The 17,635-nt window shown below is 37.3% G+C and overlaps 1 protein-coding gene across 1 annotated transcript in view; it reads right to left on the bottom strand.

The window, feature by feature from the left end:
- nsl1 (non-specific lethal 1) overlaps positions 1 to 17,635 on the bottom strand; it is a 241,584-nt gene that overhangs the window by 76,216 nt on the left and 147,733 nt on the right. Inside the window, exon 5 of the mRNA XM_090388918.1 lies at positions 7,618 to 7,737. Within this exon, the coding sequence (XP_090245044.1) occupies positions 7,618 to 7,737 (120 nt within the window). The remainder of the gene's footprint in view (positions 1 to 7,617; positions 7,738 to 17,635) is intronic.

Below are 17,635 nucleotides of genomic sequence, written 5' to 3'. Positions count from 1 at the left end.
GATACCTTATTTGCAAAGAATCCTGCCTTAACAGCATCAGGAAGTAAATTTGAAGGTCCAAGTTTCAAGCAGCATGTAGATCAGTGGAATGAACATGCCACATGCGACAAAGGTAGAGAATTTGGTAAAGTTTAAAGCAGAATTGGACAACCTTGAGCAATAAAAATGACTTCTTTCTCTCTCATCTCCCCCCCCCCCCACATTTTGGCTGATACAGAAAATGTTCACTTCCTTGCATAATTCAGCCATTATAATACTAAATGGATAAATAAAATTTCTGGTTAAACTCCAAGCCAGCCACGCCGGGTCAGAGGAGTACACAAGATGAAGACAATACAAGGTCCTTATATTCTCCCACATTTAGCAATTACAAGGGTCTTGAACCATGGTAAACTCAAATATATGTACCTTGTCACTTGACCACTTGGCTAGGATGGCCATTTTTAAATGCTGTAAATAGTTCAGTGTTTGTAATCAGGACCCACCATATTGTACTTCTATTAAAAATCCTGCCAATCCTTGAGAGAAAATAGACTACAATGATCCTAAAATAAAATTCTCAGTTCAACACCACAGTCGCTATACTGCTTGTAAAATGCTAGTCTCCAGGCTGGACTTCATAGTTGCTAATGGCAAATGAATTTTTCAAGCCCTACCCTAGGTTACAATTATTTTCAAACACTAATAAGTCAAATACTACTGGCAAAAATGGGCTCCCCATGGAGTTGAACCCTTTGCAATTGTCTAGTACATAAATCAGCCTTACCTATAAATGAGAATAAAAATTAAGTATTGAGCAGTCAAAGTTATGTAGGATTGAAAGATCAGCTCAAATATTGGTGTTTCCAGTTATTGCTACAGCATGCTATCATGGATCCTGGTGGTGAAAAACATTACAGATTGGCAAAGTGTGTAGGGGGGGGATTCTAAATATATAGTTAAATCATAACATTCATAAATGTAACATATAATAATGCTTGGTTGGACTGAGTGAATAACTGTCCAACAAATTGAAAAATAAAATTTACTAAAAAGTGCAAACTTAATTTTCAAATTTTGGGACTAAATAGTCTATACAAAGATTAATAACTTGAAGTGCATAGTGAAGGCAAAATATTTTTATTTTGATTACTATTAAATAACAGGAAATAGTAAAATAAACTTTTATATAATTTATGAATACAGTACTTTAAAATATACACTATATGATGACAGTGTATCACCACAGTGTTCATTTCATGAGGTTAAAATGAACCTGAACCTAAGATAATGGAAACATGGATTAGGGAGCCAAAATGTATTCTGCTACTTATTCGTGATGCATGCATATTACCCAGGAATTTCAGTAATAATTATTGTCCCTCCATACATGTCAATCCCCCCCCCAGTATGCTTACCTGATTGTGACATGTACTGATGTTTGTTATTTGGTTTTAGGAGCATTAGCAACTAAGGCCATATTGCTCCGAGGATATGCGGCGGTCATTCCCTAACCTTTCCGCATCCTCCGTATTTGGTAGTCACGGGCTCGAACCCCAGTCTAATCAAGAAGTGTGTGCTACGCACTGCTGCTCCTGCCCACCTGGCTACGGAGGTGCCAACACGTACTGATAGTGTAACTCAAGTGCCTGTTAGAATATGTTTCCAAACCAGTGAAATTGTGAAAGTTAGATATTCACATTTGTTTAAAAAAATATCCATGTTTATCTGCATTAATATGTATTATTACTGTATAATTTTGTATATTTCATGGAATGAATGGTTCAAATTCAGGAGTATGAGAATGATTTTATATATGAGAATATTTTTATGAGGGCATGTTTATTTTAGTGTTTATATTCTGTGAATGGTAGTATAAATGACAATCTTTGAAAGTGCTCTATCGTGTCTAGATTGAGAGATTTGATCACTGAGCAATAGTATGTATTGCAGTCTATGCTCTTTTGCAGCTCTGTCATGTCCATGTTTGAAAGCTCCTGCTTGTGTTTTTGTACTTTGGTGTAAGTAAGAACTATAAATAGCAGTCTATGCTGGTTTACAGCTCTCACTTGCATCCACATTGTCAAATGCAATTGGGAGCTTGAAATAGTATGGTGGAAAATATGTATATGTGGGCTGATCAATACAGATGGCTAATCAGCTCTGATAAAGTGCAGCTTCCTCTGAACCCCTGCCATGTATTTCACCTCTCCTCTATGCCTGAGTATATAAATTACAAATTAAGTGAATACAAATATCCACATCTAGATCGCCAGACATGGATACTCATGTATATGGGCTCACAATATGTGTCTTGTGCTGAGTGGTATGAGTCCATTTAATCTTTTTTTTTTTTTTTGGGGGGGGGGGTAGAAACTGTACTATCCTATTCAGGGTACTGTATTGAGTAGGATAAGTGTGTGAAAAATGGAGAATGAATAAGAATGTCCTTTAAGTGCTAACCGTTGTACCGTGTGTGTGTGTGTGTGTGTGTGTGTGTGTGTGTGTGTGTGTGTGTGTGTGTGTGTGTGTGTGTGTGTGTGTGTGTGTGTGTGTGTGTGTGTGTGTGTTCAGGGATGAATATATATATATTTATTTCCAAATTATATACTCTGTGTTCATATATAAACACAAAGTATTCATCACAAATAAGTTGGTTTTGGTTTGGTAGTTGTTGGCGCATCAGCTTCTGTGGCCATAATGCACCCCCCAAGGTTTTTGCAGTACTTTGATCCAAGCCCGAGGCGGGATTCGAACCCGCAACCTTTAGGTTGCTAGGCAGGCACTTTACCCACCCAGCTAGCCCGGTCGGCTCAAAAATAAGTGACACTGTGGGGAATGAATGAGAATGTCCTTTCTCATTTTATATTTATTTCAGGTAAATTGATTTTTTACTTACACTCCATTTTCTTCCATGGTTACTACACCTTACAGCTCAACAACCCTACCATATACACAAATATACTGATTTTTACCTTTTTTGTCTATTATTCGTTATGGTTGCCGGTCCTTTCTGCATCTACCGTAGTTCCCAGATCCATAACCCAGTCTTATATACATTTTATAAATTTTGCATAAACTCTTGCGCCTCCGTAGCCAGGTGGGAAGGAGCAGCAGTGCATGAAGAGCATGCTTCTTGATTAGATCGGGGTTCGAACCCGTCACCACCAAATACAGAGGATGCAGAAAGGTCAGGGAATGACCACCGCATATCCAGGAGCAAGATGGCCTTAGTTGCTAATGCTCCTAAAAAGCAAATAACAACAACAGCATAAACTCTTATAGCCCATTCCTGTTTGATAAGACTTTCGTAATTTCATTGCACCTTTATCTTTATACAGAGCGTCTCAAAAATAAAAGGCATAACTTCAGGAATGAGTTCCTCATATGTAGACAATAAAAATATTTTATATCAACATAGTTTCGGAAATGCTTGGTTCCAGAGTTATTAACCAGAATGTCTCATCTCCCGTAGGTGATTTTCCTTCATCACAAGGCACTGACAGAATCTGGTGGTTTTCCATTACGACCATGTACTCAAATCAGGAGCAAGCAGATTATGTACACTTTATGTACGGTTTTGCGGACGGCAATGCTCTGGAGGCACATCGTTTGTACCACGAAAGGTTCCCAGAACGAAGATGTCCAGAGAGGAAAACGTTTGAAGGTATCCATCGCTGCCTTAGTGAACATGGGACCTTTACACATAGTGCTGCCAACATAGGATGACCAAGATCTACGACTCCTAATGTAGGTGGGTGGACCAACTGCCTGGCCTCCACGCTCACTGATTTAAACCCACTAGATTTCTTCTTGTGGGGCCATTTAAAGTCATTGGTGTATTTGACTCCGGTAGCTGATGTGGAAACTCTCCACAATCGAATTGTGGCAGGTTGTGAGGCAATACAAAACATGGCAGGAATTTGGCATCGACTTCGCGAGTCCGTGAGACGTCGATGTGAGGCCTGTATTCAGGCAGAAGAAGGTGGACATTTTGAACAATTACTATAAGGTGATGTGAAGTGTCATAAGGTTAAGTGTCATAGACAGACCTTCAAAACTCAGAAACCAAGAATTTCCAGAACTATGTTGATATAAAATATTTTTATTGTCTACATACGAGGAACTCGTATGTAGACAATAAAAATTTTTAAATCAACTAGATGACTGTTATTTGTATCAACATGTCAGGGAAAGTACTAGAGAAAAGAATATCCTAGACCTCATCATCACACATGAATCAGATGACATAACAGGGCTGACAGTAGAGGAACCAGTAGCAGGAAGTGATCACGGAGTTCTACGGTGGATGATGACGAGAGAGGTAGCAGAAGTAAAAGGCAAAGGAATGGGTTTTAATTTCAGAAAAGGAAATTACGATGCCTTAAGGTACTACATGGCCTCTATTAACTGGGTAGATATCGCGCAGAGAATGAATACAATTGAACTGTGGTACGCTTTTAAAACATTAATCACAGATGCCTTGAATGCGTATATACCATTAAAAAAATACTCCACGAGAAGGGTTCCAAGTTGGATGAATAGTGAAGTTGCCACATTACTTGAGCAGAAAAAGGTGGCATGGAAACGTTACAGAGCAATAAAAAGTACTGAAGCCTATAACAGCTACAAGGTGGTGTGTAATAGAGCCACAGAAAAGGTTCGACAGGCAAAGGCAGTTTATGAGAAATCACTAGCAAACAGAGCAAAGAGGGGGGATAAAGAATTCTTCACATATATAAATGCCAAGAAGAGCAGGACAAACCAGATCGGACCTTTACGTAAGGGAAAGGGGATAGTAATAAATACACCAGCTGCCGTTGCAGATGAACTCAACAGTTATTTTGCATCGATATTTACAAATGAAAAGCCTTTTGTGGCAATGGGAAATTGTGGGAGCGAAGTTAAAAAATATGTAATTAATGATATTGAAATTTCACAAGATTATTTAATGAAAAAACTTTCGAGCCTACAGACTAGTAAGGCTCCTGGAGTTGATGGAATATACCCTATAATCTTGAGAGAGGCGGCAAGCGAGTGCATTGAACCACTGAGGCTGGTTATGCGAGCATCACTAGACTCTGGGGAGATTCCCTTGGATTGGAAAAGTGCAAATGTATCTCCCATACATAAGGGTGGCTCTAAAAGTGAAGTGGGAAATTATCGACCTGTCAGTCTGACTTCAGTAGTAGGGAAAATCATGGAGGCATTGATCAAGGGTGGAATTCAGGATCATTTGGATAGAATTGAAATTCTCAAGGATACTCAGCATGGTTTTGTAAAGGGAAAATCATGTTTAACAAATCTGGTTCGCTATTTCGAAAGGGTCACTCACGAGTTGGATTTAGGGAATAATTTCGACATTGTTTATTTAGATTTCAGCAAAGCTTTTGACTCAGTCCCACATGAGCGGTTGCTTTATAAGCTGGAACAGGTTGGAATCACTGGGAAAATCCTTAGATGGATAGAAGGATGGCTTCAGGGCAGGAGGCAGAGGGTTGTGATAAATGGCTATTCCTCAGATTGGGTTGATGTAAGAAGTGGGGTTCCCCAAGGATCAGTATTAGGACCACTGTTGTTTTTAATTTTCATAAACGACATTGATGAAGGGATAGAGGGCGTGATGTCTAAATTTGCAGATGATGTTAAAATTGGTAGAGTAGTTAATGATCACTGTCAAGCTGAGCTTCTTCAGAGAGACCTAGATAGACTTCAAGAATGGTCAGAAAAATGGCAGCTGTGCTTTAATCCAACAAAGTGTAAGGTATTACACCTGGGAAACAGTAATCCCAAAATAACTTATTCACTTGGTGGAGTTCAACTAAACCCAGTACTGGAGGAAAGGGACTTGGGTGTTACGATACGGTCAGACATGAAATTCTCTGAGCATTGTAAACAGGTTGCAAGGAAGGCCCATGGTGTCCTATCGATGATCTATCGAACTTTTGCAAGTAGAGATAGGGACGTGATAATCCCATTATATAAGGCCTATGTTAGACCACACTTGGAATACTGTGTTCAAGTATGGAGACCGCACCTAAAGAAAGACATCGAGCTCCTTGAAAGGGTGCAAAGAAGGGTAACTCGCCTGGTGAGATCGGCAAAAGGGCGTCCTTATGAAGAAAGACTTCGAATATGTGGGTTGCAGAGTTTGGAAACTAGACACCTTAGAGGAGATTTGATTGAGGTGTTTAAGGCTCTGAGAGGCATCAGTAAAATGAATGAGGACAAAATTTTCAAGATTATAAATGATGCTAGAACTAGGGGACATAAATTCAAGTTACGCGGGGAAATGTTTAGATTGGACTGCAGGAAGTTTTATTTTAGCCAGCGAGTTATAAATTACTGGAATAAGTTGCCTTCATGGGTGGTAGAGGCCGACAGTTTGGGGAAATTCAAAGGTCATCTGGATAGTACTTTCGGGTAAGGGAAGCGCATAGGATGATAGGATTAATTTCCTTTTTATTTAATTTTTAATTTCATTTTATTATTTTTATTTATTTATTAATTATTATTATTTATTTATTTAATTTTTGTTTTTATCATTGTTTTGTTCGGATTTTTTTTTTTTTTTTTTTTTTTTTTGGCTGGTGCAGCATAAGCCATAGGCTTTCTTGCACCATACGGCCGTTACTAATACTAATACTAACTCATTCCTGAAGTTATGTCGTGTATTTTTGAGACACCCTGTATATATATATATTTTATTTATTTTTATTTTTTTATTAAATTAGCCATTCTTGCAAGTTAAGTTGTACAAACATGAGTGAATGTCAGATCACCTATGTAAACTGCAGTAACCAAATGAATGTTTATAGTATTTTAAAAAAAAAAGTCTTAGTAGTTGTTATATTTAGGTGGCACCTGTGTCCTATCTATCTGAGAGTAAGATGAAAAATGTGTGGGAGTGTTGTTATGTGCTGTTTTTCAGTCTGCCCCTAAATATGTATAGTCGGACCTCCATATAACAAAATTCATCATTCCCTTGAAAAAAATCGTCATATAAACTTTCAACAGTGAAAAATACTGTAAATTCAGAAATACAGTAAAAGATTGGAAATAAATCAGAAATAAGCTGAAATTAACAAATTTTCTAACATTTTAAAACAATTTATTAATACAGATTAAGAAATGACTACTTACATGATGCACACAACAGATTAGTACACTTTTAAGAAATACGTCGTTATTTTTTTTTTAATTTTTTTTTTTTTTTAGGAGCATTAGCAACTAAGGCCATATTGCTCCGGGGATATGCGGTGGTCATTCCTTGACCTTTCTGCATCCTCCGTATTTGTGTCATGGGCTCGAACGCGGTCTAATCAAGAAGCATGTGCTATGCACTGCTGTTCCTGCCCACCTGGCTATGGAGGAGACTTTTTGGAACTTTACTGCTTAGAATAAAGCAAAGAGATTGTTAACACCACAAGGTGACACATATCATGAGTTCACTATAACTACTTCACGCCAGTCACACTGTGAAAATATTGCTGACATTAAATTGACAAATATTTAAAACTTTTAAGAAAACACAAAATAAATTTTAAGAATTATTCAAATGTACTAAATTTCTTGTTGCTCCATATTAGAAATAGTCTATGAAAATTGTTTGAAAATAATTCATTCCAAAATGCATACCTAAAGCTACTTCTGATGAAGAAGCACATGATGAAGATCGTTTCTTCCTGTGTTCATCAGCAACATCAAATTCACTTGGCTGCTTGGTACGTTTGTTTCCACCATATTTTCTACGCAGTTCTGTTTGAAATATGTATTAAATTGCCAAATTCAAACAAAAATACAATTTTTATATTAATAAGACAAACACTTCATAATTACTTTCAAATCTGAGATAAATTTAGCAATCATGGAATTGAGCTTGTTCTGGAATGCGAATGTCAAATAATCAAAACAAGCATAGGAAAGATATGTCTTAATCAGTTTTGTCCACTAAATACAAGACTGAAAATTATGCAAAAACTCCAACTAGTTGAAGCAATCACACAGGTAAACCAATATATTTTAGACATTGGTGGTATTTGAAAATAATTCTATGTACTGAATTTTTTTTTTTTTATCAGAGCTATCATCTGCAACGCGTCCAATCATTGGAGCCTGCAGATTATCCACTCCGGAGGACTTTTGCTACTTGGTTTCTTCAACAGAAACGGTTCGCAAATGCTGACTTCCAGCGGGATCGCTGTTCACGCGACCTCCCATTCAACATCCATTACCGCATGATGAAGGCATTTCGGACCCTCCAATGCTATGTGATTCCGATTCGTCTTTGTGCCCCTTACACCTCCTGCAAGTTTGTCGCACTGGTAGTGAATCACCCTGTATGTATGTATGTATATATATATATACTATCATTGAATTATATTAAATATTAACATAAGTTAAATTATAATAAAGTGAATAAATAATTAAGCATTCATTAGAGGCAGCGACATGCAATTCCTCCATATGAAGCTGAAATACATCCAATATTTTAAATTAAATAAAATAAAACATAAGCCAGTAGTATGGCAAAAACTGTACAGCGAAAATTAACATAAAAATAACCCAAATAAACAAACGAACGAAAAGAAAGAATAGATATAAATAGTAGCCCAGAAACCCTTGTATAATTTCGAAATTTAAATCCAATTAACAAAAACTATACAAAATTTAGGATAATGCCAATTACATATTAATTTATCGGTACCCCCCCCCCCAGAGGTACCAGTTCCGAAAGACGTGAAATATCACCAAAAAAGGGTTAAAGGAACTACCAAACGATAACAAAATCAAAATAAATTAAAATAAAATAGACTGACCATCATGCCACATATCAACAGAGGACCATGAGGCCAATAATGGTCATGGAATTGCTGCATTTCAATCGCTATACAAATTGTCGCCATGGTGAAAAGATCGAAGTACCAATTCACCCTCCCTCCTCCGATCGATCCACCAATGAATTCTTAATTATTTATTTATTTATTCACTTTATTATAATTTAACTTATGTTAATATTTAATATAATTCAATGATAGTATATATTTCGGCTTCATATGGAGGAACTGCAAGTTGCTGCCTCTAATGAATGCTTAATTATTTATTCATTTTATTATAATTTAACTTTCATCAACATTTAATATAATTCGATAGTAATGGGTCGATATGCTAATTTAGCAATGCCTGTGCCGCCATCTATTTTCCTTTTTTCTACTATATAAGCTGATTCAGCTTACAGTATGTCAGTGGTGTGGCTCTGCTCTAGAGTGCTGTCTGTTCTATATTTTATTTTTTGCTGCATAAGGACTACCGCCGTGCAAATCCTCTGCATTGGTGGATCGATCGGAGGAGGGAGGGTGAATTGGTACTTCGATCTTTCCACCATGGCGACGATTTGTATAGCGATTGAAAGGCAGCAATTCCATGACCATTATTGGCCTCGTGGTCCTTTGTCGATATGGGGCATGATGGTCAGTCTATTTTATTTTAATTTATTTTGATTTTGTTATCGTTTGGTAGTTCCTTTAACCCTCTTTTGGTGATATTTCACGTCTTTCGGAACTGGTACCTCTCGGGGGGATACTGCTAAATTAATATGTAATTGGCATTATCCTAAATTTTGTATAGTTTTTGTTAATTGGATTTAAAGTTCGAAATTATACAAGGGTTTCTGGGCTACTATTTATATCTATTCTTTCTTTTCGTTAGTTTATTTGGGTTATTTTTATGTTAATTTTCGCTCTACAGTTTTCGCCATACTACTGGCTTACGTTTTATTTTATTTAAAATATTGGATATATATATATATATATATATATATACACACACACACACAGGGTGATTCACTAACTTGCAGGAGGTGTAAGGTCACAAAGACGAATTGGAATCGCATAGCATTGCAGGGTCCGAAATGCCTTCGTCATGCGGTAGAGGGCGTTGAACGGGAGGTTGCGTGAACAGCGATCCCGCTGGAAGTCAGCATTTGCGAACCATTTCTGTTGAAGAAACCAAGTAGCAAAAGTCCTCCGGAGTGGATAATCCGCAGGCTCCAATGATTGGACGCGTTGCAGATGGTATGAACTCATTTGGTTTGTTGACAATATCCTCCATACAGTGGATTGGGAAATACCCAATCGTTGGCCTATCGCTCGAGTACTTGTACTCGGATTGCGTTCTGCAAGATGTAGGACATTCTCCTTATTGTCTGGTGTCCTTGTCGTTTGCTCTCGATTCATGGTACCTCTCGTCAAACAACCAGTCTCACGTAACCTTCTGTGCACACGTGCGAAAATCGTATGATGAGGAGCACGCCTGTGTGGGAAATGTTCCTGGTACAAGCGCAGAGCAGCGTGTCCGTTGCAGTCCACAGCTCCATGCGAGAGGTGCACGTCGGCCAGTTCAACGTTTGAATACTCGTCCATCCTACTGCCTCGGGAACCGGTTCGCAAATGCTGACTTCCAGCGGGATCGCTGTTCACGCGACCTCCCGTTCAACGTCCTCTACCGCATGAAGAAGGCATTTCGGACCCTGCAATGCTATGTGATTCTGATTCGTCTTTGTGCCCCCCTACACCTCCTGCAAGTTTGTCGCACTGGTAGTGAATCACCCTGCGTATATATATATAAAAAGCATTATTAATAAGGGAAGTTGGCTGGGAAGTGGAAATATCTCTGTTATAGTAAAATTTTCATTTAAGCAGTGTTTGTGTAATGGGATTTACTGTATTAACAAAGCATTCAAATTTCAAAATGTGAAATTCAGGATGCCTTTAAAGAAGTGGAGAATACAAAAAAAAAAAAAAAAATAACCAACCCTGATATTGAAAACAGCATATAAACCAAAACAAAAACTTCGATTTATGTTTCAGTGCAAACCAAAACTGTTTTCAGTTTAAAAGGAGACGCATTTTTTAAATGCTTTAATTAATAATTTAATTCTTCTTTTCCTTGGTCGGATTACTGTTTCAAAACTCCTGATGTCAACGTTTGCTCAGATCGTATCAGTGAAATTATTCTTGCAGGAATGGAATCCTTTATCCCATACTCCACTTTAAAATCTCGTCCTTTATCTAAATCTTGGTTTTCCAATAAATGTGCTAAGGCTGTCCAAGAGACGAATGTTGCATATCGTAATTGGCTTGTTTCTAATTCTTCAGTTTCATTTTCTGCCAATACCGAAGCTCACAACAATTGTAAAGCAATTATTAATCAGTCCAAACTAGAGTTTGAACAGGCTTAGAGTAGAAAACTTGCTTCTTGCCCTAACGGTAGCCGAGCATTCTAGTCTCTTGCCAAAGCTATTGGCTGCAACTTTTGCCCATCTCTGCTCCCACCTCTGTCCAAACCAGATGGTTCTGTTGTCACTTCAGCCAAGGATAAAGCTGACCTGCTAGCATCCCATTTTTCTTCCAGCTCATGTGTTAATGATCTCGGTAAAACACCTCCCACCATTCCCAACATGCTCCATTCCTGTGGTCTTCCGTCAAAAGGATATCAGAAGGATTTTGATGAATCTTGCTAAGAAAGCTCCAGGTAACGATGGTATTTCTCCACTTGGTCTCAAAACCTGTACTCCTGAGCTTACTCCTATTCTTTGCCGCCTTTTTTCACTTTCTTATTCCAAAGGTGTTTTTCCTTCTGCTTAGAAATTTGCTCATATCCAGCCAGTTCCTAAAAAGGGTGACAAATCCCTCCCATCCAATTATCATTCCATTGCAATTACTTCTACTCTTTCTAAAGTAATGGAGAAATCAATTAACCGCCAACTCTTAAACTACCTAGAAACCTTCCGTCTGATCAATGATCACCAGTATGGATTCCGTCAGTGTCGATCCACTGGTGATATTCTGGCTTATGTTACCCATTTATGGACTAATTCAATGGAAAGGTTTGGTGAAACACAAGTAGTTGCTCTTGACATATCAAAGGCTTTTGATCGTGTTTGGCATAAAGGTCTTCTAAACAAGCTTCCATCTTATGGTTTGCCAACTGTTTTTAGTAATTGGTTATCCAGTTTTCTCTCTGATCGCTCACTGAGGGTGATGGTAGATGGCTCTCTGTTGTCTAACTTCTCCACTAATGCCGGTGTCCCACAAGGTTCAGTTCTTTCCACCACTCTTTTCCTCTTGTATATCAATGACCTTCTTCCATTGACTGCAAATCCTATCCATAGTTTTGCTGATAATAGTACATTGCATTCCACTTTCCATTTTGAGAAACCTTGTCCTGCTCATTCAGCTTCAACTTCTTGAAAATCTGCTACCAATTCCTTAAATGCTGATCTTCAGGTAATTCTCCAGTGGGGCAAAGACAACTTAGTTGATTTCAACCCTTCTAAAACTCAGTCTTGTCTTATATCTCGCAAAAAGGATTCTTCTGCTCCTATGCTTATCTTTAGTGACACTCCGATTTCTAGGCAAAATGATATATCTCTTTTGGGGATTACTCTGACTTCTAATCTCTCTTAGCACAAGCACATTACAAATACTGCTTGCTCTGCATCTAAAAAACTTGGTTTTCTCTTTCGCTGTATGCGTTACTTTTCTTCCAAACAGCTGCTCACTCTGTATAAATCGCAAATCCGCCCTGCCATGGAATATTGTTCCCACATCTGGAGTGGTGCCCCCAAAATCTCTCTCAGGCTTCTTGATTCCATTCAGAAGAGGGTAGTTAGGTTAATTAATGATTCATCTCTAACAGAGTCTCTCCACTCGCTTTCTCATAGACGCACTGTTTCTGCTGCATGACTGTTCTACAGATACTTCTATGGGCACTGTTCTTCTGAATTGGTTTCTATAATTCCCGTTCTCTCTTTCAAAACAGTCCGAACACGTGCCGCCACCAGCCAACATCCATTTACTGTCCAACTTCAAACCCACAGAACCAACTTTTCATCTTCCTCATTTATTCATTCAACTGCTGTTTTCTGGAACAACCTTCTTTCATACGTATTTCCTGAAAATTACAATCTACAGAAGTTCAAGTCCAATGTCAACAAATATCTTCTTTCGTCTTCTCAACCTCCAACCCAAGCACGGTACTAAGTACTACAGGTTCTAATATCTCTCGTGTTTGGGGTTCACATAAAAAAAAAAAAAAAAAAAAAAATGAACCGCACAAGAAATTTAAGAAACAGAAATGGGCCTTCCCCATTCTGCTGCCACAGAGTACGTAAAGTGGAATTGCCCAGAATGATGACCAATGCTCCATATATTAAAGGGGAAAAAAAAAAAAAAAAAGCCCCAAATAGTTTAGTATAGTATTTAACACTTCAGTAAATAACATTTTACAGACATCAAATGCAGCCATTATGCTAGAAAACTGTGTCCCATTATTTACTGCTCCATTACTCAGCTTTGCAATATTCCAATTGTGATGGGTTGTGCATTCAATACTGCAAAGTTTGGTTTTATGTTCTGCAACTCTTCTTAGCTGACACTGCACTTTCATATATATATATATATATATATTATCTTGCACTAATACAGCAAGACCTCGTTATAACGCAGTTCGCTTTATGCTGATTCACTATAATGCTGTCACAAATCACTATAACACTCTTTTACAGACTGCATTTTGGCATGTTTAACGAAATCATTTAATTTGATGGAGTCGATAGCTTGAAAATGAATAGCAAAAACAGAATTAAAATATTTCCCACGCCAACTTGAGAAATTTTCCCATGCTCAGTGAAATTTTCTCGCACACTAATTTAATGGCAGTACAGTATATTTCTTGTAATATTTGCATTATATGCATTTATCCGAAGTCTAGTCATCACTCAGTACAGTATTAGACATCATGCGTAACGGACACTTTACTCAAACATAGTATCATAATTAATGCAACCAGCACAGTTACATTTTTGAAGATTTAATAATGGTGGATAAGAATGAAAAAGCAACGTCTAGATGCAGTACGAACACTATAAATGTAAGAAAAAGACTGAATTTGAAAATTAAATTAGACGTTTTGAAGCAAATTGATTCCAGTCAACGACAAGCGGATGTGTGCCACAATTTAGGACTGGCAAGTTTAACTGTAAGAACAATCATAAAAAATAAAGAATTAATTTTAGCAGCCGGAAAGACAGCTGTTCCACTGCAAGCAACTAGGGCTAGGCCGGCTATCAGGATTGAAATAGAGACTAACTAATTTTATTGAAGATAATATCAAATGCAGAATTCAGTTAAGTTAAATATTATAAAAAAAAAAAAATGTGGAACCATTCAAAACTAGTAAGGGATGGTTGAATAGATTTAAAATCCAGGGAGAATCTGCAAATGCAGATCAAGGAGCCGAAACTTCCAAAAAAGAACTTGTTAAAATTATTCAAGAGGAGTATTATGTGTTATAATTCTGAAGTTTTTAACATATATGAAGCAGGACTGTTTTGGAAACGAATGCCTAAAGGAAGTTTCATATTGAAAGAAGGGGAAAAAAAAACGTGCAGGTTTCGATGCAGCAAAGGATCAGTTGACTTTATTGTTGGGTGGTAATGCTGCAAGGGATTTAAAATTAAAACTCCTTTTAGTTTACCAGGACGAGGGCCAAAATACAACACAAAATCGACACATTTTTCATACTTAAATTCATTAATTAAATTAAATCAATTAAAATCAATTTCGATCAATTAAATTCATGATTTTAATTGGAATTTTAAGTTAAATTTTGATACGCAAGTAGTTACCACATAATTATATACGTATGTAATGCAGAATATTTTTTATGTACAAATATTTGAATATTAAATATTTTGACCGACATTTGTGCATCTTCTCCCTACCGTTTATTATTGATTAGGAAATATCCTATGGCACCGACTGCAACTCACAAATACATATGTTACCTTATGGGAATGTGGCGCTCACTTAGCGCTCTGTTTTTCCCGAACGAATTATCAGCGTTAAGCGGGGATTTTTCCCGAACGAATTATCAGCGTTAAGCGGGGATCACCTGTAGTTCCTTAGGCCTCCCTCAATTACAAATTGGCAGTATTCAAAAAGGACTGATGGGATTTATGTACCAATCCTCTGAGCATTCTTGCCTCTTTCAGACAATTTCTGGCCTACTTGAACATTTCCTGGCTCTAGCAGTACCTTATACTTCCATATGGTGATTACATCAGTCCACAGTGATCTAGAGTGTGGAAGTTTTGCTACAGCAGCATAAATTGTGCTGCAGCAGCACAATTTATTACTGGAAGTCAATTAAGTCTAATGCCTCAACACAATTTTTTTTATACATATTCATGATATTTATAAAATCAACGTTATACAGATGCCAGGAATAGTGAATTTTCCCCAAATCCCAGAGGTGTCTGGATATTTTTGGCAATATAGCATCACACATTCACATTAATGCTGTCATCCACAAAGGTTCACTTCCTGAAAATCTTAATGGAAATTTGCAAATAATAAGCTTCCAATGACGAGAAATCATAGGATGCCACATCAGCTTTAGTAAAAATAAGGTTGGGGAACCAAGGTTGCAAGTGACCCTATGAAAGACCTTATATATTTTTAAATTCAACCAAATTAAAATAATTAGTAATAAATGATGACATTGCACCCTTGATTTTAGTGATAAAAGCTTCTTCCCCAATACCATTATCTTAAGGTTGTCTGGGTCATTGCTGAAAAATTAAATTGTGTATGTGTTCACGCATTGCCTTCATGCTTTTGGGTTCTTAAAGGCCACTAGCACCACATGATAGTTGAAGCTCTTCTGGAGGTTTCTGAGTGGTCCTGTTTGAAAGGTCCCTTCACAGGGTTTTACAGCATTGTTTACAATCCCTTTGGGTTTCATTCCATGAAGAGATCAATTTTCACAGCTGTATCAGCCAGACCTCAAATGATAATTATTAATTTGTTCAGATTTGCCATCCTCATTTTGGGACTCAATATCAATCCCTCTTTTTCTTCTTTATCAACAAAATCAGCTTTTATTGTTTTTCTTATGTTAACTCCTGAAAATGAGTTCAGAAGATTAGCAATATCATTAAATTGCATGTTGTGAAATCCTTAACTTCTCTTCAAAATTTCCCCCCATACATCACCATTCAACAAAAGCTCAGGGCTATTTTCAACAAGATCTGCCAATATGGCCAAATTCTGACAACAGAAGTGCAACTGTAGCTGATAAACATAAATGCAAAGATATTGTAAAATTAGCATGCCCAGTACAATTAAACATTTGAAACCAAAGAAAATGTTTTGCTGAAAATGATTTTTAATTTCTGATTAGCAAGCTAAAGGAGTTAATGTGAATCTGATGAAGTAGAAGGCAAAGAGCATCTTCAACAACCTTAAGGTGAATGAAGAAAAGCATAGAGAATTTCTGCAAACGAAGCCTGGTTCGATAAATTTAAATTAAGGACAGGTAACACTGCATCTAAAATTTTAATCTTGAAAGGCCAAAAGACCGATGACTTGTCTGGCCAAAATAGAAAAGAGACATCCATATGATAAGAAACCATATGATAATTATGCCCAATTTTCTTGCTATGTAACTCACATAAAATATGAGAGTTACATAGCAGGAAAATTGAGCATAATTTTGTGTATGGTGATGTGGGGGGTATTTGATTTGGCGTTAAAGCATTGGGGCAAAAAATGTTATGAAACAGAATTTTCACATTGAAATGGGATACAAAGGTGAGGGAGGAAGTAAATATAAATACAACCTACTGAGCAAGACTAGAAGAGTGAACACATCAGAAAATTTATATTTGTACATACTATCCAAATGTAAGAGGTTCCACTTGAACAGAGGCGCCTCCGTAGCCAGGTGGGAAGGAGCAGCAGTGCGTAACACACTGCTTCTTGATTAGACTGGGGTTCGATCCCGTCACCACCAAATACGGAGGATGCGGAAAGGTCAGGGAATGACCACCGAATATTCCCGGAGCAATATGGCCTTAGTTGCTAATGCTCCTAAAAACCAAATAACAAACAAACAAACTTGAACAGATCGTCTCTTTCAGTGGTCAGGGTTGACAATCTGTGGAGCAGATGGATAGAAGTTACCTGGATGTAATAAGAATAGATATAACCGTATGGAAAATTTTATTTTATTTATTTGGCTGGTTCAGTTAAAGCTTTGTATCCTTGGTTTTTTTTTTTTTTTTTTTTGTCTAAATACTAATTCAATGTCAGCAAGTGTCAGTACTTACTGGATATCAAAAAAGCAGGAGCTAATTTTTGCAAACATGTTTGTATAAATTACTAAGGAAAAGCTTAGCCAAATGAGTACTGAATGTTTAATCACAAAGGAAGAGAACAGCTGCTAAATCATGTCATTTAAGAATCAAAGGACCACATGTTTTGAGATACAATGCTACTTGGGATTTTGAAATCAATACTCTTTTACAACAAAGAACCAAAGGGCTATGAACTACTTTAAGCTTCCCCTGATTTGGAATGAACAAATGCACGCATGCACACACACACACACACACACACACACACACACACACACACACACACACAGTTTGGGCTATAAGTACTGCAAGACGTAACTTAATGGCCTTGTTCCAAGAGCGATCTGGCCATGATTTACCTCAACAAGAACAACTTGGCAAAGAAGGCACTGCAGATTGTTGAAAATGTGACTACCCCAGGTAGCCAAGACAACCTTGATGAGATGGTTGAGACGA

Source organism: Mastigoproctus giganteus, chromosome 14 (assembly GCF_048544385.1).
Source record: "Mastigoproctus giganteus isolate SK-2022 chromosome 14, ASM4854438v1, whole genome shotgun sequence".
Lineage (NCBI taxonomy): Eukaryota > Metazoa > Arthropoda > Arachnida > Uropygi > Thelyphonidae > Mastigoproctus > Mastigoproctus giganteus.
Note: the sequence above shows the minus strand (reverse complement) of the source record. Positions and strands in the feature narration are given on the sequence as shown.